The 21,617-nt window shown below is 36.1% G+C and overlaps 1 protein-coding gene across 3 annotated transcripts; it reads left to right on the top strand.

Moving 5' to 3' along the window:
• Positions 1-1,709: 1,709 nt before the first annotated feature.
• LOC136219959 (probable histone-arginine methyltransferase 1.3) lies at positions 1,710-20,674 on the top strand. Of its 3 annotated transcripts, XM_066007577.1 has the most exons (16): positions 1,710-2,179; positions 6,553-6,621; positions 6,990-7,089; positions 7,812-7,955; positions 8,154-8,257; positions 8,370-8,468; positions 8,564-8,633; positions 8,899-8,995; positions 9,759-9,813; positions 10,027-10,110; positions 10,333-10,410; positions 10,920-11,023; positions 11,414-11,586; positions 11,671-11,822; positions 16,834-16,901; positions 20,364-20,674. In XM_066007577.1, exons 1-16 carry the CDS (start codon positions 1,970-1,972, stop codon positions 20,389-20,391), a joined length of 1,635 nt encoding a protein of 544 aa, XP_065863649.1. In that variant the 5' UTR covers positions 1,710-1,969; the 3' UTR covers positions 20,392-20,674. The 3 variants fall into 3 exon arrangements, with proteins under 3 accessions (XP_065863649.1, XP_065863651.1, XP_065863650.1); XM_066007579.1 differs by lacking the exons at positions 16,834-16,901; positions 20,364-20,674 and adding an exon at positions 12,606-12,764; XM_066007578.1 differs by lacking the exon at positions 16,834-16,901 and having other exon boundaries at positions 1,713-2,179.
• Positions 20,675-21,617: the final 943 nt, after the last annotated feature.

The raw sequence follows: 21,617 nt of genomic DNA on the forward strand, positions 1-21,617 counted from the left end.
ATCCTTGTTATGGATCGTGTTATAACATGATCAAAGCATCACATTCCATAATCCAGAATCACTAATTAACATTCATTTGAGTCTTAGGATTACTTATACCTATTAATACCAATGAGATGAACATGTGACAAGGATAAATCTACCCATCCTGTTATCTCAAGTCGGGCCCCCAATCCTATGAACCCTTTCATTGGATCCATGTAACTGTCCAGATATCTGAATATCTGAAGCTTGTGAGATCAGCTCTCTGTCTCGACAGAAAACATTGTTACATGCAAGTCTTAACAGTGTTATGCCAATCCCTATTCAAAACATATCACTTGACTTAGGGTGGTTTTAAATTTATTAGTTTATTATAATGTTTTGTCTCACTTCATGCTTATATGAACACTTTATAATCACTTTAAATAAACTTAGGGATTTCCTTTTATTAGACTTATTTGGTTCTTTAAAAGAGGTTGCCTTTATACAGTTATGAAACCATAACTTATTAAAACAAATGATATAAAGAACAATTCATTTACATTAGGTTTATATCTTGGAACAATTATCTATAGGACACTAAACCCCAACATGATTAACTTTCTAAATCCACGTGACAAAATAATAGAGGGTTTGGACAAATTAAAATGTATATCAATTTAATTAAGTTTAAAAGATCAATATATCACTATAACCCAATTTATGGCCAATAGATAAATGTACACAGATTCAGGTGGAAAATATATTATTTTAAGCAAGTTCATGTGGCTCACGAGACGCCCAATAAGTTCAGGGTACAAATCAGTCTTTTGTACCAAGTTTGGAAGCCCGTGATGTATTAAAGCGAATGGTGAATAATGTAATGAGACTTAAAGCACTAGTATGGCCTTCACCTATCCAGAATTTTGGTCATTACCCTCTATATATTATTTGATAGATTTTTCCATGATGTATCAAAATTGGTGAAATTTCAACCAATGTGAACAGTAAGTTGATAGTTCTGAAATTGTCCAACTTGGTATTCAAAATGATCTAAATGTAATTTTATTACAGTTGTTTTTTTTTTATAGATTTCGATTTACGAAAAACGTATGTTTTTTTTATTCAACATGCAAATGATTGTTAGATGTAGAGGAAATGTTGTGAGTAATAATATGATGTCTAGACATGGTGTATAAAATTTCGGATTTGTGAGAGAAAAATAGAAAATTATGAAAAAGATAGAAAAATGGAGAGTTGGATTATGGAGTTTATGTTGGTTTAGATGGAAAGAAAAAACAATCAACTATAAATGAAAAACTTTTTCAGAAAAAATGACTTCTAGTTAATTGATCAAAAGGTTTTGGTCTCTATATATAGTATATGTAATTCAATAATTATTAATTTATATTTTCATTGGACCCTTAAGGATTTAAATATTTTTATTACTTAATACATTTATCGAGATTATTACTTTAGTCCATTGACCCAAATCGGAACCGAAAGAATTTATTATATAAACGAGATTATTACTTTATCGAATATTTATTTATCGAGATTTACCATCATCTAAACAAGTTTTTGGAAAACAAATTACAAAGGTACTATCAGTCCCACCACCATCCTTGGACCCACAATCAAATCAATCTGACGGCTCTAATTTATTTCCTTGAAGACCCACCTCTACCCCTCAGATGATTATAAGTCACGACGTCGTATGTATGACGGAAATCTGATTTCAATTAACAAAGCGGATTACCGAAAAGTTACGCAGGTGAGCTCTTAATGGGAAATTGGAAACACCTGGAGTATATAAAAGGCCAAAGTCGGAATCATTTCCACTTTCTTTGGCGGCCATTATTAATACACAGCTTCTCTTCGAGCTTTCAGTAAAACCCTAATTTCACTATTTGTTTGTGTACTTTATTGCACACTCCAACCAATTGATAACCGTATCTTAGTTAGTTTGAATATACATCTTAAAGATTGAGCTTGGAAGACGACAATAATGGAGGTTTTACTAGGGCACAAACAGAACAAAGAACAAAAACAAGAAAAGTTCGTTTTGGCATCGGTAGCTGAGCTTTCAGCGTCCTCTTCTTCCTCTTTAAGTCCAGTTGTCGCTAGGTTTAGCGCCGGTAATGGAGCCGTGGAGCTTCGATTTCTTCATGAGTCTGAGGCTACTGATTCTATCAATGTTGATCTTAGTATTTCTCAGGTAAGGTTAATTGTTTTTTGTTTACTTCTTTGCTGTTCTTGGAAGAATCTGTTGTTATGTTTGAGAAATGTCGAGCGAAGAAAAATCGAGTTGTTCAAGAAATGTGAATTTAGAGTTAATGCGTTTGTTTTTATTGTTAGGTTGGTTTACAGCTGGAGTATTTCAATACATTGTTCACATTTTGTGAATTTTCATTTTCAAAAATTAGGCATCTTGAGAAAAGCGCGGATTATGATTACTTTCTCCTAAAACACTGAGAATCGACAACTCCATTGTCTGTCTTTATTTCGTAGTTATAGTTGCAGATAGCTGGAGGTAGGAGATAGATCTTTAGGTTGCCGTAAGTCCTTGCATGGTTTGAAAGTTTGGCTTTGAAGCTAATAGCACCTCTAGTGTGTAGTAGCAAACTTTATAATTTTTTTGGTGACACTTAGGATTAGTAACAAACCAAAAGATAACATCCCATTAGAAGCAATTGATTTTTCAAAATTTTATGGCGTAAAAAAATATGAATTAACAAGGAGGGAGTGAAAGTGAAATTTGGTAAAGTAAAAAAGCAATTTTGTGAGAACCATTGATGGCGCCAGACGCCCCTCATCTGGCGCGTGTCAGCCACGCGCATCTGGAGCCATCTGTAGCTCTCAAATTCCTTACACAGTTATGGTTTTTGGATTTTATGGGAATATATTAGTGTTTGTTATAAAATTTGGTAACATACCTAGGATTAGTAAAAAACCAAAGATAACATCCCATTAGAAGCAATTGATTTTTCAAAATTTTATGGGGTAAAAAAATATGAATTAACAAGAAGGGAGTGAAAGTGAAATTTGGTAAAGTAAAAAAGCAATTTTGCGAGAACCACTGATGGCACCAGACACCCCTCATCTGGCGCGTGGCTTACACGCGCATCTGGAGGCATCCGTGGTTCTCAAATTCCTTACACAGTTTGGTTTTTGGATTTTATGGGAATATATTACTGTTTGTTATAAAATTTGGTAATCACATAGGATTAGTAACAAACCAAAGATAACATCCCATTAGAAGCAATTGATTTTTCAACATTTTATGGGGTAAAAAAAGATGAATTAACAAGGAGGGAGTGAAACTGAAATTTGGAAGTAAAAAATCAATTTTGTGAGAACCATTGATGGCGCCAGACGCCCCTCATCTGGCGCGTGTAAGCCACGCGCATCTGGAGCCATCTGTGGCTCTCAAATTCCTTGCACAGTTTGGTTTTTGGATTTTATGGGAATATATTAGTGTTTGTTATAAAATTGGTAACATACGTAGGATTAGTAACAAACCAAAGATAACATCCCATTAGAAGCAATTGATTTTTCAAAATTTTATGGGTAAAAAAATATGAATTAACTAGGAGGGAGTGAAAGTGAAATTTGGTAAAGTAAAAAAGCAATTTTGCGAGAACCACTGATGGCGTCAGATGCCCCTCGTCTGGTGCGTGTAAGCCACGCGCATCTGGAGCCATCTGTGGCTCTCAAATTCCTTACACAGTTTGGTTTTTGGATTTTATGGGAATATATTAGTGTTTGTTATAAAATTTGGTAACATACCTAGGATTAGTAACAAACAAAAGATAACATGCCATTAGAAGCAATTGATTTTTCAAAATTTTATGGGGTAAAAAAAGATGAATTAACAAGGAGGGAGTGAAATTTGGTAAAGTAAAAAAGCAATTTTGCAAGAACCACTGATGGCGCCAGACGCCCCTCATCTGGTGCGTGGCTTACACGCGCATCTGGAGCCATTTGTGGCTCTCAAATTCCTTGCACAGTTTGGTTTTTGGATTTTATGGGAATATATTAGTGTTTGTTATAAAATTTGGTAACATACCTAGGATTAGTAACAAACCAAAGATAACATCCCATTAGAAGCAATTGATTTTTCAAAATTTTATGGGGTAAAAAAATATGAATTAACTAGGAGGGAGTGAAAGTGAAATTTGGTAAAGTAAAAAAGCAATTTTGTGAGAACCACTGATGGTGCTAGACGCCCCTCATCTGGCGCGTGGCTTACATGCGCATTTGGAGCCATCTGTGGCTCTCAAATTCCTTACACAGTTTGGTTTTTGGATTTTATGGGAATATATTAGTGTTTGTTATCAAATTTGGTAACATACCTAGGATTAGTAACAAACCAAAGATAACATGCCATTAGAAGCAATTGATTTTTCAAAATTTTATGGGGTAAAAAAAGATGAATTAACAAGGAGGGAGTGAAATTTGGTAAAGTAAAAAAGCAATTTTGCAAGAACCACTGATGGCGCCAGACGCCCCTCATCTGGCGCATCTGGGGCCATCTGTGGCTCTCAAATTCCTTACACAGTTTGGTTTTGGATTTTATGGGAATATATTAGTGTTTGTTATCAAATTTGGTAACATACCTAGGATTAGTAACAAACCAAAAATAACATCCCATTAGAAGCAATTGGTTTTTCAAAATTTTATGGGGTAAAAAAAGATGAATTAACAAGGAGGTGAAATTTGGTAAAGTAAAAAAGCAATTTTGCGAGAACCACTGATGGCGCCAGACGCCCTCATCTGGCGCGTGGCTTGCACGCGCATCTGGAGCCATCTGGAGCCATTAGTGTTTGTTATCAAATTTGGTAACACACCTAGGATTAGTAACAAACCAAAGATAACATCTGGAGCCATCTGTGGCTCTCAATTTCCTTACACAGTTTGGTTTTGGATTTTATGGGAATATATTAGTGTTTCTTATCAAATTTGGTAACATGCCTAGGATTAGTAACAAACCAAAGATAACATCCCATTAGAAGCAATTGATTTTTCAAAATTTTATGGGGTAAAAAAAGATGAATTAACAAGGAGGGAGTGAAAGTGAAATTTGGTAAAGTAAAAAAGCAATTTGCGAGAACCACTGATGGCGCCAGACGCCCCTCATCTGGTGCGTGGCTTACACGCGCATCTGGAGCCATCTGTGGCTCTCAAATTCCTTACACAGTTTGGTTTTGGATTTTATGGGAATATATTAGTGTTTGTTATCAAATTTGGTAACACACCTAGGATTAGTAACAAACCAAAGATAACATCTGGAGCCATCTGTGGCTCTCAATTTCCTTACACAGTTTGGTTTTGGATTTTATGGGAATATATTAGTGTTTCTTATCAAATTTGGTAACATGCCTAGGATTAGTAACAAACCAAAGATAACATCCCATTAGAAGCAATTGATTTTTCAAAATTTTATGGGGTAAAAAAAGATGAATTAACAAGGAGGGAGTGAAAGTGAAATTTGGTAAAGTAAAAAAGCAATTTGCGAGAACCACTGATGGCGCCAGACGCCCCTCATCTGGTGTGTGGCTTACACGCGCATCTGGAGCCATCTGTGGCTCTCAAATTCCTTACACAGTTTGGTTTTGGATTTTATGGGAATATATTAGTGTTTGTTATCAAATTTGGTAACACACCTAGGATTAGTAACAAACCAAAGATAACATCTGGAGCCATCTGTGGCTCTCAATTTCCTTACACAGTTTGGTTTTGGATTTTATGGGAATATATTAGTGTTTCTTATCAAATTTGGTAACATGCCTAGGATTAGTAACAAACCAAAGATAACATCCCATTAGAAGCAATTGATTTTTCAAAATTTTATGGGGTAAAAAAAGATGAATTAACAAGGAGGGAGTGAAAGTGAAATTTGGTAAAGTAAAAAAGCAATTTGCGAGAACCACTGATGGCGCCAGACGCCCCTCATCTGGTGCGTGGCTTACACGCGCATCTGGAGCCATCTGTGGCTCTCAAGTTCCTTTTATAGTTTGGTTTTTTATTTTATGGGAATATATTAGTGTTCATTATCAAATTTGGTAACATACCTAGGATTAGTAACAAACCAAAGATAACATCCCATTAGAAGCAATTGATTTTTCAAAATTTTATGGGATAAAAAATATGAATTAACAAGGAGGGAGTGAAAGTGAAATTTGGTAAAGTAAAAAAGCAATTTTGTGAGAACCATTGATGGCGCCAGACGCCCCTCATCTGGCGCGTGTCAGCCACGGGCATCTGGAGCCATCTGTAGCTCTCAAATTCCTTACACAGTTTGGTTTTGGGATTTTATGGGAATATATTAGCGTTGGTTATCAAATTTGGTAACATACCAAATTTGATAACAACCAGTCTAATGGTTGATTACAACCAAATCCCCAAAGTAAGAAGGAAGTAACTAGCACTAAAGCTGCTCTAATATTCTCATTGATAAATTGGAAGCGAACCGTTTCATGTATTCTGTTGATTATTTTTTTTGAACTCGTAAAGATCAATTTATGGTTGCTACAAGTTTTTGGTTAAGGAATTTGACAATTCTCTTCTGTTTGTCATGTAATTATTCAGTTATTCAAGTTAGGACCTAATCAATCAGTTTGCATATCAGAAGATGTAGCACCTGATACTACTAAAGCGGTACTTGAATCTTTTTTCACTTTATATTTTCTTTTTTCTTTTATTAATATGCATTGAAAGTTTACTTAATATTATATCTTCGTTAAATGATTAATATGAGTTGGTTAATCTAAGATATATTTTGCATTTTATTCTATTTACGTTTGAAAATGTGGGGGAATCCGGGAACTGTGGCTCATAGATGGCTACTACACTGTTTTAAAATGACATAGCAAATTATGCTACAGCTACCTCACTCTGCCACTGTTTTTGTTTTTTGCTTTTTTTAGATATGAGCGATGCTTTTATGTGGCATGCACAGTGTGCTCATAATGATTGTTGAAGTGTTTACCAGATGTTCATGTCTTAACAATATTACTTTTCACCAGAAATATTCAAGAGGAGTCAGTATCTGCTTTAGAAATGAGGAGGAGCGCAAGAATTTCCATTGTGCATTTGATCAATGGAAGCAAGAATTCAGTGTTCAAGGTGCTTCTTTGGAAATTATGTCATAGTTTGTTGCAGATATCTCAATATAAAAAACTATCTAAACTTACCAACCAGAGATTTTGCCAATATCATTTTGTTCTATTTATTTTGTGTTCTTAATATAATTTTACAATGTCTTTATTCACATTTTTGAAGCATTCGTTCAAATGCATTTGAAATGTGGTATGTAGATGTCTGGGATATATGTGAATCACACAAACATTTCCTTATTAGGAGGCAGTGTATCTATATGCAATCATATATGTAACATTTGGTAAGACAAATGTTCTCAAGAATAAGAATAATGTACATTTTAAATGAACAGAATGTAGTTTGATTTCTAATTCATTTTGTTATAAACTTCAGCAATAGTATATGTGAAAAGTATTATCCTCTTTATGACCAAAGTTTTAGATACCGTGCAACTGCATGCAAAACTGCTCTTCTAGAGCTAAGTTGTTGAAACTGTTTTCCGTTTAAAATGATTTTGCATCTGTTGCTATTACCACAATGCGAGGAAGCAACTATGATGGGTGTGCATGGAGTATATGTGAGATTTCATGTTAATGTTAACATCTTCGACTGAATGTAAAATTTGTTTACATGGATCATTCCTATACAGATCGTTTGGAACTTCCTCCGCAGATGCTTTTTACTTGCACTGTCTTGTATTATTGGATGATTGTCACTTTCCCTCTGATTTTTCGTTGTTTCTCTTTCAGAAACAACTTTACAAAATGGAGCAGTCTCAGATCTTAGAAGCAAGTTTGATGACAAGATAGAGCCATCATCTGCAAAAATGTATTTCCATTATTATGGCCAACTGCTACATCAGCAAAATATGCTGCAGGATTATGTGAGGACAGGTAAAATTTCTGACCTTAATTTGTTCCTCTGTTTGATCTTGTGCTCCAATTTCAACTTCAGTTTTGTTTAGAAGCTTGACTAAGCTTCGTAGTTGGCTTGAGATACTGCATGTGCTAAAAGTGCCTGGAAAAAACAATCTTGATGGGCATCCAATATGAGTCAAATGTGAGTAAGATGGTGCTGCTACACTGTTTCAGGAACCTATTATGCTGCTGTTATGGAGAATCGTGCAGACTTTTTTGGTCGTGTTGTTGTTGATGTTGGTGCTGGTAGTGGTATTTTATCTTTATTTGCTGCTCAGGTATATTTAATCTTCTGATTAGTTAAATTTTATGCCAATAATATGGCATATATGCTCTTTTTTTTTTTGTTATGTGTAAGCTGATTTTGTTATTTTGTTATTCTCTTATTAGGCTGGTGCAAAGCATGTTTATGCTGTGGAAGCGTCCGAAATGACAGAATATGCACGGAAACTTATTGCTGGGAACCCGGCACTGGGTGAAAGGATAACAGTAAGATCATGCTGTTTATATAATTTTAAAATTTATGTTAGTATTATTGTTTATTTTCTCACTTTCCTTAGGGGCACCATATCTTGTGTGTGTAGATTATAAAAGGCAAAGTTGAAGAAGTCGAGTTGCCAGAGAAAGCTGATGTTTTGATTTCTGAACCAATGGGTAAGCTTGAGCATCATCTTTACCCATATCATTCTTGAGCATGATGAAACTTTCATATTGATATTGGACATGCATGCTTCTCTTTATGATGGGCTTTACCTAATTATCCTTTATCAATTTTGTGCCTCATTCCTTGATTCACCTATTGAAATGATTTTTCACCGAAAAGAGACTAACATAAAATATCTGCAGCTGCTGTGCATATTGTTCATGTTGAAGCACGTCCAAGATAATACGTTTTCATAAATATTTTTTGGAAATGTAGGCACCTTACTTATCAATGAAAGAATGTTAGAGTCCTATGTAATTGCAAGAGACCGATTTCTTCTCCCTAATGGAAGAATGTTCCCTACTGTTGGAAGGTCAGCATTATCTTGAATGATCCCTTTTTTGAATTCCTGCTTCTCTAGATCTTGGATGTGTTTGCCTTATTCTCGTTATAGTTCTGTATGACTATATCAGCTACGGTATTGTGTCAAAGGGAAGTTCTTCTCTTGCAGTTGATAAATGACTTCTGATTACGGACTATTACTGTGATTGTGATGGTTATTCCCCATCTAGATCTCATTATCTTTAGTGCAGTTTGCATGTGTGATATTGGTATTGTTTACCAACTGCTTACTCTCTTGACTTCTTATTCTGTTACATGATTTTGACAAGTTATTTTCTGTTTTATGGTTTAGTTAAGTTGGTTAGATTAGATATGGCATTCTGTTGGCAGTTTCTCAGATATTGCTATGCCTCTCCATAATTCTTGTTCAATTTTTATCAGCGTCTGGATGGAGCTCCTTACAGTTATCTGCGCTTAAATTCTTCACTCATGTTTGGTAATGCCATGATATTTGCATGTGGTCACCTTTTTTTAGTGTATACTATACATGAATAAACAGATAAAATCTCCCGCTTGCCCCCATTTCTCCGTGATTGTACACACAAATGGCCGGTGAATCTCATTCAACCGATAATTTAATTAGTTCTAACGTTGTTATTCAATTGTTGGGCTGTGTGTAGTTAGGATTTGCTAATCGTGTGTTTGTAGTTTTTTTTTTTTTTTTGGCTTGTATTGTGCATCCATTTATTAAGTATGTTACCCTTCTATTAAGTTGGAATTACTTGCTCTTGCAGAATACATATGGCACCTTTTAGCGATGAATACTTATTTGTTGAAATTGCTAATAAGGTATGCGTTTGAAAGCAGTTTTGTTCAAAATCTTCTCAACCAATTTTATTGTTTGCACCTTGTACATGGAAAACTGCAATGGCAGGAGTTGAATGATTTGTTAGTTCAACTTATTATTGCTGTATCCATATTCCATAATAATGAACTTTTGACTTAGTTTAAATTGATCAGTCCAAATGATAAATAGTAATTTTTTAATTTATTTGTATGCAGGCCCTCTTTTGGCAACAACAGAACTATTATGGAGTTGATCTCACTGCCCTTCATGGATCTGCATTCCAGGGATACTTTTCACAGGTTTATATTAGCGGAATGCTTCTGATAGATGATGAAATGCTTTCAATTTGATTCTATAAGTTTTGATTGAAAATTTTGTTGTTTACATGTCGTATGTGCACATTTTCCGGGGAACAAGAACTTTTCTAAAGTTGGTGAACCTAATTTTTTTGTATATGTTTTGTGAATACTTGAAAACATTTGTGATGATTTCATGGTATTTTTTTTGTTCTTATTATGCAGCCTGTGGTTGATGCTTTCGATCCAAGACTATTAGTGGCTCCCTCAATGTTTCATTTGATAGACTTTACTTCAGTGAAGGTATATTTCTGTGTAATGCCCATTATGGATGGAAAATAATATAATTCTATTTTGGGTCTTGAAATGTTCTTTCAGAATAATATTGTGGTGTGGAATTTTCTTCTCCAAGGAGATGCCATTTGTACAATATATTATTGTGTCAAGAGGAAGGCTTGCCCCCAGTACACCCTTGTGGTGGGACCCCTCCCCGGACCCTCGCTTAGCGGGGACGCGTAGTGCGACCGGGCTGCCCTTTTTTTTCTTTTTATTATTGTGTCAAGAGGCAATCATTCAAATTTTGGGGTGATGGGGCTGCACTTTTTAGGTGTATTTCAAATTTCCAATAAAATTCTGCTAGGAGAACTTTTAAGAGCTTTTGAACAATGCAGTGGCATAATTATGAGCAAAGGATGTCCTATATATATATATATTATACCCGAAAGGAGTAGCAGTAGGATGTTTCTTGTTGCTTTTGTATGCTTTTCTGTTTCTTGATTTTAGTTACAACCTTTTCGGTTTCCTTTGTGCAGGAGGAGGATCTTTATGAATTCGACATTCCATTAAAATTTGTGGCTTCTGTTGGCACGAGAATTCATGGTCTGGCTTGTTGGTTTGATGTGTTATTCAATGGAAGGTGAATATCCGGCATGTATTTGCAATGCTTTTTTTTTTTTTAAATTTAATTTATTATTATTTATTATTAAAGTAAGCATTCACAGCAGGCCTTCACTTGTACTTTTTGGTGGATATCTGGGCTTCTCATCAGAAGGAGGTTATGGAGGGTCCATTGACCCTCCTGCCCCGCCTCTACTTAAGGAGAAATAAAGAACAATTATTATTAAGATGCAAATATCAGTTCCTAAATGTAATATTTACACTGATAGTTACAATCAATTCAGGATTTGTAAAAGGATTTGGTATTAATGACAGCATCTGCGACAGAAATAGCCACCTGATGCTTAGTCCCATAAAAAAATCTGTAATTTTTAACATGCTTTCATCTAAATCGTCGTTGTCTACACAGTACTGTACAAAGGTGGCTTACAACTGCCCCTGGAGCTCCTACAACCCACTGGTATCAATTACGCTGTGTTCTGTCTCAGCCACTCTATGTCATGGCTGGACAAGAAATTACTGGCAGGCTTCATATGGTTGCCCATAAGGCTCAGAGTTATACCATACACCTTACTCTGTCAGGTGGCTCTTTTTTCCAATGGTTATGCATTTTTGTTTCTGATTTGTATTCTCAGTTTATAACAAGGTATTCTACTATTTATATAGCTAAGATGTGGGGCCCTGGGGCTGAACAAGGAGGAATACTTCAGACATCATCGTGCAAACTTGACCTTAAGGAACCATATTATCGAATGTCTCAACCACAACCGTATGCGATGGCCCAAGATCAGCAACCACACCAAATGATACATCCACAGGTACTCCTAATTCTTATCTCTTGGAATGTCAAAACGGATTATTGTGTCGTAATAGTGTTTTCTGATATATATAAATACAAAATTGACAATCATGTCAAACGGCTTGTCTCTGTGTTGTCGTGTCAGAAATTAACAGCCTTATATCTGCCTGCCTGTGTAACCATATGAACTGACGTATAGTATTGGATCAATCAATGATCAGTTAGCTTACATTTAATTAATTCTAAATCATTTTCGATCCAATTGAACGATATAGGATTTTTCAATTGAGGAATAAAATAAACATGGATAAATCCAATCAAAACAACATTTCGTCCAAGCCATCTTTTCATAGGCATTTGCCGGTACAGTCACTCAATTTGGACTATTCTTTAGGGGTGGGCAAAAAACCCGAAAACCGATAAACCGGACCGGAAAAAGGGGTTAACCGAACCGGCGGTTTTGTTATAGGGTTGAAAATTATACTGGTTTCGGTTTTCGGTTCGGTTTGAAATGTACAAAAACCGCGGTTAACGGTTAACTGAACCGTTTAATATATATATTTAAAAATATATATTTATTTACTTTTGTAATTATATACAAAATGATTAAAAAAAATACATAAGCTCTGTCAAAAAAAATACATGAGCACTAACCTAAAATACATACATATACATAACTTATACGTAATTACATACAAAATGAAAAAAAAAATGTAATTACAGCAGCAACACTAACCTAAAATATATACAACACTCACTAACTTAAAATAAATTATTCTTTTTATTTTCTTTTCTGTCCTAGGAACTAGGAAGCACACACAGCAACCCTAAAATCTAAGGTTACACACAGCCGCCGAGCCAACCGATCTCGCACCACCGGCCGCCGATCTCGCACAACACTTTATCCTTTCCGATCTCGCACTGTTGACGTTCGTTCTCGCACCCTCAAGCGTTCCTTCTCTTCTCACATCGTCAGGCGTTCTCTTCTCGCATCGCCAAAATAATTACTAATTAGATGTTGTTAGGCTTCTGATACAGTAATTAGATGGGGGTATTTGGAAGTCTGAATTTTCATTTTTTCAATCTGAAGTCTCGCATTCTCATCTCAGGCTAATGTTTGATTTTTTCTTTGCAAGTGTTTAAATGTTTCTGTTTCTGGGTTTTTATGTTTGAATGTTTCATTAAGTTTGATCTGTTTGAATGTTTTTGGGTTTTTACTTTTGAATGTTCTATCATCAAGTTTGTCTGTTTCATTAAGTTTGATCTGTTTGAATGTTTGTGTTTTTTAATATTGTTTAAAAATTTAGGTTTAGGTAAAAATTATGTTTAATTGTTGATTTTTGGTTAATTAGTGAGAAGTGGTTAACTGATACAAAAGTTCAGTCGTGCCATAAAAATAACTGATACATTGATTATTTTGTCATACTAAAAGTCACTGTTATGAATTTTCAATCTATGCCGAAAAGATAATGTGGGATTACTTTTATTGTAAACTCAAGCCACGTTTGATCTAAGCCACGCCATGTAAGTTCCCCACTAATGCCATGGCAGCAACAAAAAGCCCCTAATTACTTCCTATAAACATCAAGAAACTGAAGTTTTAGGGTGCTTTTGTTGTTGATGTGGTAGTAGTGGAGCTCACATGGTGTCTCTTAGATGTTCACGGACGTGACTTGAGTCTATGGTTGAATCTTGCCGGTCAGTTTGCCGATATACTTGGTTGGTAATATTCCTAATAGTAAACTTCAATGGGATCAAAATCTGTAGATTGAAGTTCAGTGGTCGTAGTGAAACAATAGTAATAATTGTACCGTGTCCGAAGTTAGGGGGTTTGATAGAAAAGATTTGAATATGTGGTCGTAGTGAAACAATAGTAATAATTGTACCATGTCCGAAGTCAGGGGGTTTGATGGAAAAGATTTGAATATGTCTGAATTTATATGTGCATGATCCTCTTTGATAACGTAATGTAGTTGTTGCCTACACGACAACAAGTTTGGCCGAAACAACAGTCTCCTAGTAGGACTAGACTTTGTGTTGTGTATATCAAATAGGATTATACCTACTATATATATATATATATATATATATATATATATATATATATATATATATATATCTGTGAACATGATTTATCAAGTTGAATAGTAACACAATTGTTATTTATTATATGGTATCAGAGCATTTCTAGGTTTAAACACCAAAAAAAATTTCTTCGATGGCAACCTTAAGTGCGACTAGCTCGAACTCGTCTTTTTCCTCGACTTCATCGAATTGAACTGCTTTGATGGCTTCAACTGTGTTCGTCGACCTTGGTGCTATGTCAAATCTCTCTCACTGCTTGTCCATCAAACTTCTACCAATTTTCATTTTGCTCTCTCGAAAACACAACTAGAATTAACTTTGCAAGGTTGTCGGTTATACAACCATGTTGATTGAATTGAATCCCCCCATCGAATTGTGATGCATTTGCGGTGTGGCAACAATTAGATATGCACGTCCAATCGATTATATTTCAATCTGTCTCTGTGTCCATGCAACCTCAATAGGTGTATCTTCTGCTCGTGAGGCATGGCGCCGACTCCATGCAACCTTCTCCGTGGGTTCTCGACCCCAAATTCGCTTTCTACGAAATCAACTGATGAACTCACTATTGTTTCACTACGATACTGTTGCTATGTGTTGTACCAAAGCAAAGACTATGTTTGATCAGCTGGTTGCTTCAAGACAACTCATGTCCTCTAATGACTTCATGGATTATATTTTATCAGGTCTCGAGCCTAGTTACCGTTCGTTTGTGAGAGCCTTGGAAGCTCAAATGCTTTTAATTACTTATGACGAGGTGTATGGGTTACTTTTGAGTCAGGAAGTCCAGATTAATAAGGAGGCTAAAACAGAAATCTCCCTTGTCGCACCATCCGTTCAGTATGCAGCTGGTAGAGGGTTTTCGCCACGAGGTCGTGGCCATGGAAGGACAGTCATAGGAGGACGACAACGAGGACAATAGCACAATCAGTCATGGAACGACAATTTCGACTATGGCAACTGTGGATACTCTATACCGACTCAACATCAGTATGGAAAATAGCCGTCAAATTCTCCCACCTTGACATGCTACAATTGCAAAGGGAAAGGGCACATCTCTCGCAATTGCTCTTCACCTACTTATTATCAACCAAATCGAATCATTCAGATCCCGTAGTCTAATCTTGTCGCCTATCAGAACCCGCCCCAATAGTCATGGATTATGGATAGAGGAGCTACACATCACCGAAAATCTCAACCTCCACTCCGAATATTAGGTCTCGAGGAAGTCACAAGTGGTAACGGTTCTAAACTTTCTATTCACTCGGTGGGTTCATTTAAATTTCCCATTTTAGGAAAATTTATAGATTTTTGGGATGTCCTTCATGTTCCTAATGCTACTCAAAATTTGGTCTCTATTTGTTCTTTAACTGCTTCTAACAATATTGATAACATTGGGATATTATCCAAATGATCAAAAGAGATATTTACCTCAAAGCGGTCGTGTATTGATCATTCGATGTCGGAACGCTAAGGCGAATCAAACGAAGAGATCCGATGGGCGGATCAACGAGACTACGCCATTTGAAATCCGTAGGCAAACCTACGTAGAGATCCGCCAGTTGAAACAGCTGAGCCGATTTCTTCATAAAAGCCATTAACGAACTATTAATGAGCTAACAGATGGGCTTAAAGGAAACCAATAACCGCCATTAATGGAGCATTAATGGAGACTTTCTAGTTACTAAAGGTACTTCATGACTATATATAGCTTATATCTCGAGCTATCAAGGTACACTTACACTTACCCTTTGTCAATTCAGTTTGCTTTCTTGTTCCACTATACTGACTTTGGCATCGGAGCTTCCCCCTGTCGAACCCAACGACGCCCCCACAGAGACGTAAGCTAATCAGAACTTTCTCCACAAGTCATCAATTGGTGCGGTGAAGGTGGAATCCTTAATCAAATAAAGGGTTTTCGTTCACGTTAAAAGATATGACGAATGGAGAACAGAACCCCTCCTCGGGGGTTGAAACACCATTGGTAACACCATCAAGCCAACCTGTAACCAGTGCTGGTCGCGCTGACTCAAGTGCTCATACGACGCAGGCTGAAGGGAGTATGGCGTCGGATATATCTGGTGAATTCTTTCCTATACGAGCTCTACTACCTACCAATTTATTCTTCGGTACCAGTTTAAATACATTTAACTTTAATGTTATTGTTTCTTCTGATAATAAAATAACTTCTCTTTGTGAGGCTTGTTCGATCAGCAAAAGTCACAAATTGCCTTTTACTCGTTGATCTTTTGTTGCTACTCAACCATTAGAATTGATTTGTTCAGTTGTGGTTTTTTTACTCAACCGACTAGAAATCCTTTGACGGCTATTCTTATTATGTGGTTTTTTTTTTTTTTATCATTATACCAAATATACATCGGTTTATATGCTGAAAAAGAAGTCAGATGTGTTCAATGTTTTCACAAAATTTTGAAAGATTGTGGAAAAATCGTTTGGGGTTCCAATTAAATTGTTTCAATCTGATTTGGGGGGAGAATATCGTGCTTTGACTCCTTGTCTCAGAATGGAATTGTGCAAAAATCTTCCTATCCATACACCCTTTAACAAAATGGTTGTGCAGAACGTAAACATAGACACATTGTGGAAACTGGTTTGGCTATGTTTAAAATCATGCTCATCTACCACCCTCATTCTGGTCATTTGCGCTTGAAATTGCAGTATATGTCATTAATTGTTTACCTTCTTCATCTCTTGATTTTGAGATTCCATATCTTGTCTTGTTTAAACCATTGCCTGATTATTCACAATTACGTGTTTTTGGTTGTCTTTGTTACCTATGGTTGCGTCCATATGCTTATAAATTACCTCCACGGTCAACTCCTTGTGTCTTTTTGGCATATAGCAAATTGCATAAAGGGTTTCAATGTTTTGATCATGTGTCCTCTAAATTCTACATCTCACATCATGTTATTTTTGATGAACAGGATTTTCCGTTCGATCATCTGAACAGTTCTGATTGCTTTGCAAGTGACTTTTCCTCTTCTCTTTTTGGGTACGCCTAACTCGACTATAATGGATGATCCACTACAATCACCGCCGCACATGTGCTGCCCAGTAAAACTCCTCGATAGACCAGTCCGCATCACCCGTCACACCCCTACCCGCCTCTATTGATTTCGTCGCTCGTCTGATGCTCCACTTAGAAGCCCGTCCATTGTTGATTCTCGCAACACTACGGCTGACAGTAACTCAAGTTTGTCTGTCTCTGTCCAGACACAAGCAGATGCCATGTCCGGCGACACATAACAATTGAATCCTCCAGTGGATACCCGTCCGATGGTTACTCGAGCAAAGGATCACATTTACGAACCCAGAATGCATGTTACTATCGCAGGCGACCCACTACCTTTCTACAGGCCTCCAATTCTAAGTGTTGGCGGAAAGCAATGTCAGAAGAATACAATGCGTTGATTACTAATGGTACATGGGAATTAGTACCGCTTCCTCTTGGAGCTCACTTGATTAAAACAACGGCTGATGGAGCAATTAAGCGATATAAAGCCTGTTTTGTGGCAAAGGGATTTCATCAGAGGCCCGACATTGATTTCACAGGGACATTCACCCCGTGGTGGAACATAGGGGTGAGTACGGTTCAGTACAATTCGGGGATTTGAAAATCTCTAGAATTGTATCTACTAAAGTCAACGGTTCAATCCGGTTCTGGATCTTTTTCTTTTGGATATTCGGTTCGGTTCTAGAATCTCCAACATATTTACTCAATAATATTAGGAAAATTTGAAAAACTCCAGAATTGTACCTAATTAAGTCAACGGTACAATTCAGTTTGGTCTTATAGAAAAAGTCAACAGTTCAATCCAATTTTGGATTTTTTTTCTGGGTATTCGGTCCGGTTCAAGAATCTTCGAGATCCACGCTCAACCCTAGTGAAACACACAACTATTCAGATAAATCTTTTACAATAATCACCATCTGGTGTGTAAATTACACAAGTCACTCTATGGCCTGAAACAATCTCTCCGTATGTGGCATGAACAACTCACTTTGAAGCTTCTCTAGTTTGGGTTTCAGGGCTCCAAAATTGATGTCTTTGTATTTCTTTATCTCAGGTACCATGCACCTCTATTGTTTAATTTATGTTGATGATTTACTTATCACGGGCAACAACGAGGTCTTGTTGACAAAATTGCATGCCTATCTAGAAACCAAATTTGCAATTCGCAATCACGGGGCACTTCACTATTTCTTGGGATTAGAGGCATCGTGGTTTGCAAAGGGGCTTTTCCTTCACCAAACAAAGTACGTAAAGTCTATTTTGGCCAAAGCAAAGATGGCTGAGTGCAAAGCCTTAATCAGTACAGCGACTCCCTCGGAACAGTTACAAGCTGACACCGCAGATAGTTTTGGTGATCCAACAATGTACCGAAGTATGGTTGGATGCCTGCAATACTTGACTTTTACTCACCTAGAGATTTCATTTGCAGTTAACATAGTGTCTCAGTTCATGCATTGCCCATCTACACATTGGGGGTTGTCAAACACATCCTCCGCTATCTCAAAGGCATAGCTTATCATGGTCTTATGTTCTGCAAAGGACCCATAATGTAATTACATTGCTTTTCAGACGCAGATTGGAGTGGGGATATGGATGATCAAAAACCCACAAGTGGCTTATGCCATTTTCTTGGGCTCTAATTTAGTTTCTTGGCCTTCACGCAAACAACGTGTAGTTCCTCAGACCTCCACTGAGGCCAAATACAGCGAGTTGGGTTCATCTGCTGTTTAAGGAAATTAGGTATCCACTCACTAAACCCCAATCTTATGGTGTGACAATTTAAGTGCATTTCACCTTTCACCTTTCCGTAAATCTAGTCTTTCACAACCAAAGTACGCACTTTGAAATTGATTTCTACTTTGTTTGGGATAAAGTTCGGTCCAAAGCATTGGTAGTACGATACATTTCTACAAAGGACCAAATAGCTGGCATCTTCACTAAACCAATGGCTCGGACCAGGTTCCAGTTATTAAAAGACAAGCTGACAGTTTGTGCCATACCCGTTCAGCTTGAGGGGGAGTGATAACGTAATGTGGTAGCTGCCTACCCGGCAACAACAGGGTCGACTGAAACAACAGTCTCCTAGTAGGACTCCGCTTTGTGTTGTGTATATATCTAATAGAATTATACTTACTAATTATGTATAGGCATCCATGTAAACATGATTTATCAATTTGAATAATAACACAATTGTTATTTGTTATACTCTCTAGAATATTTCCCTATGGTTTAAGAATGAGTTACTCTCTCCGTCTCACGAATATAGCAAAAATGTGTCCACACAAGAAAACATTGAATATTATTGAAATTTTCTTAATATATCCTCAATTTAAGTGTTCTAATGAATAGAACAATGAGTTTTTTTTAATCATAATTGATAAGGGTGTAGTAAGGAAGGATTTGTAGTCAAAAGAGTTTTGTACTTGAAATATAACATAAAAAAGGTGATTTTTGTTGCTCGAATCAAGGGTCAAAATCACCATGGATGGGAGAGTTGTCCAGGGCTCGGATTGGTTTCGGTATTTAGGGTCTATTATTCAAATGGATGGAGAAGTGGATGGAGATGTTGCTCATTGGATTAAATCTGGTTGGTCGAAATGGAAGAGTGCTACGGGTTTTCTTTGTGACCCCGACATGCCTAATAGATTGAAGGAAAAATTCTACCGTACGGCAATTAGATCTGCATTGTTATATGCTACGGAGTGTTGGGCAGTGAAATACTGTCACATTCATAAGATGTTGGTGGCGGAGATGCGTATTGAGATGGATGTGTGGGTATACGAGAAAGGATCGGGTGAGTAATGAAATAATTAGGACAAAAGTAGGGGTTATATCTATTGAGAATAAATTGAGAGAAAATCGACTAAGGTGGTTTGGCCATGTAAGACGAAGAGCGCTTGATGCGCCGGTTAGGAGGACTTAAAAGTGGTAAAGGGATGCAATGGTGAGGGATAGGGGAAGACCTAAGCTAACTTGGAAGAGAGTGATCGAGAGTGATATGAGTTTATTGGGATTGAGGAAAATATGGTAGTGGATATAGGACGGACTAGAGGGAGAGCATTTATTTCATTGACACGACTTGATTTTACGGTTTTGTATGATGGTTCATGTTAGCCGATCCCGAATCATTTCAGGACTAAGGTTTTGTTGTTGTTGTTGTTGAAAGGGTCAAAATCACACTTAGTGTTGTCATCCGGGAGTCTACATTGAACCATAGGTATCAACTCCTCATTATAGCTGGTAAATTTTGACAAATTGGTTCAAATACAATCGGTTTTAATACTTAAAATGTGGGCTAATTGGTTAAAATTTGTCAACTTGAGGGCCGGATGGATATCTAAAGTTCAATTTGACCTAAATTGATTTTTGCTGTCAATTTTAGGAGCACCTTAAATTCATTTTTATTATATATAAATTGTGATAAAAGCTATTGTCTTTCAGGACATACAGATTCAAGCAGAGGATTTAGAGGAAGCTGAGTTGATACAGCCAATTTCTCAAAATGCAGATGCTAAGTCCAACAGTTAGAATTTTGAGAATATGACAATGCCAATGTGTTAGAAATATAAAACTCAAACTCAGCTCCACCACAGCAAATTCTCAGGCATTTGACTAGCTGCTTAATTCAGTTCCCTTGTATATTATTTATTCATATGAGTTCGATGATTCAAGTATATTTTTGTACGAGTGGGCATTGTTACTATTTTATCAAGGCTTAATCAGTTGCAAAATACAGGTGAATTTCGAGATTATGTTTTTTTTTTCTTTTTCTGAAATAAAACATTTTAGGAGCAAAATGCTAAATTAAGAAGAAAGTTCTAAAAATGCTTTGTTTTACAACTTTATTCTATGTAATGTAGATCTATCCATGTGCTTGGGTATCTGTTCAGGCCTGTGTTCTTAGGGTCTGGTTTAGATAATGAAAATTGATTTTAGGTCTAGTCTGATCCAGGTTCGTTAAAGCCTGTTTATTTTTTTTGCGGGTTCGGAACTGATGAAAATAGTACGGATTGGCTCAGACCAGTCTGTCTTATTAATATTAATTAGAAAATTTATATATTTGTTTTTTTCTTTTGGTAAGAAGAAAATTTATATATTTGTAATTCAATATTATTTTTTTTATAATTAAAAATTATGTATATGTTTTTAGATGAATATATATGGATTGGATTTGGAATTTGGTTTTTAAGTTCAAATCCAGTCTGCTCTGAACCTATCTAACTTAATAGTCCAGTCTGCTCTGAACCTATCTAACTTAATAGTGGCTTGCATTTGGGATGAACATTTTTAAAAGTTTGTTAGATCCGGTATCCATGTCTAACATAATGATGGGATAGAGTTTTATAACATTAGGTGCTAAAACTATTTACAAAATAAAATATTATTCTATTTAAAAGGTTTTTTTTCCACACCATTATTCCCTTTGATGTTCTTGCATTAATTTTATATTATATATTATTATATGATGTAATTTTAATGGGTTTATTATTTTATCATTTTTTTATTATCATTATTTTATCGATTTTCATTTTCACCGTGGCTACTTATTCTTCTCTTTTTTTTTCTACGTTTTTATTGATTTTGCGAAGTTTTCATGAAACCTTTTAATTCTTTTTTTTTTTGCATTAATTATATTTGAATTATTGTATTTATGTACCAGCTGAATTTAAATTGGTTTAGATTATTATTTTATCA

The sequence above is a fragment of the Euphorbia lathyris genome, chromosome 2 (assembly GCF_963576675.1).
Source record: "Euphorbia lathyris chromosome 2, ddEupLath1.1, whole genome shotgun sequence".
Taxonomy (NCBI): domain Eukaryota; kingdom Viridiplantae; phylum Streptophyta; class Magnoliopsida; order Malpighiales; family Euphorbiaceae; genus Euphorbia; species Euphorbia lathyris.

Excerpts from the sequence above, each read along its gene's own strand:
- LOC136219959 (XM_066007577.1), top strand. The coding sequence starts at position 1,970 with ATGGAGGTTTTACTAGGGCACAAACAGAACAAAGAACAAAAACAAGAA. Across the intron at positions 9,814-10,026 it reads TTGTTGAAATTGCTAATAAG|GCCCTCTTTTGGCAACAACA; the intron begins GTATGCGTTTGA and ends ATTTGTATGCAG. Across the intron at positions 11,024-11,413 it reads GATGTGTTATTCAATGGAAG|TACTGTACAAAGGTGGCTTA; the intron begins GTGAATATCCGG and ends TTGTCTACACAG.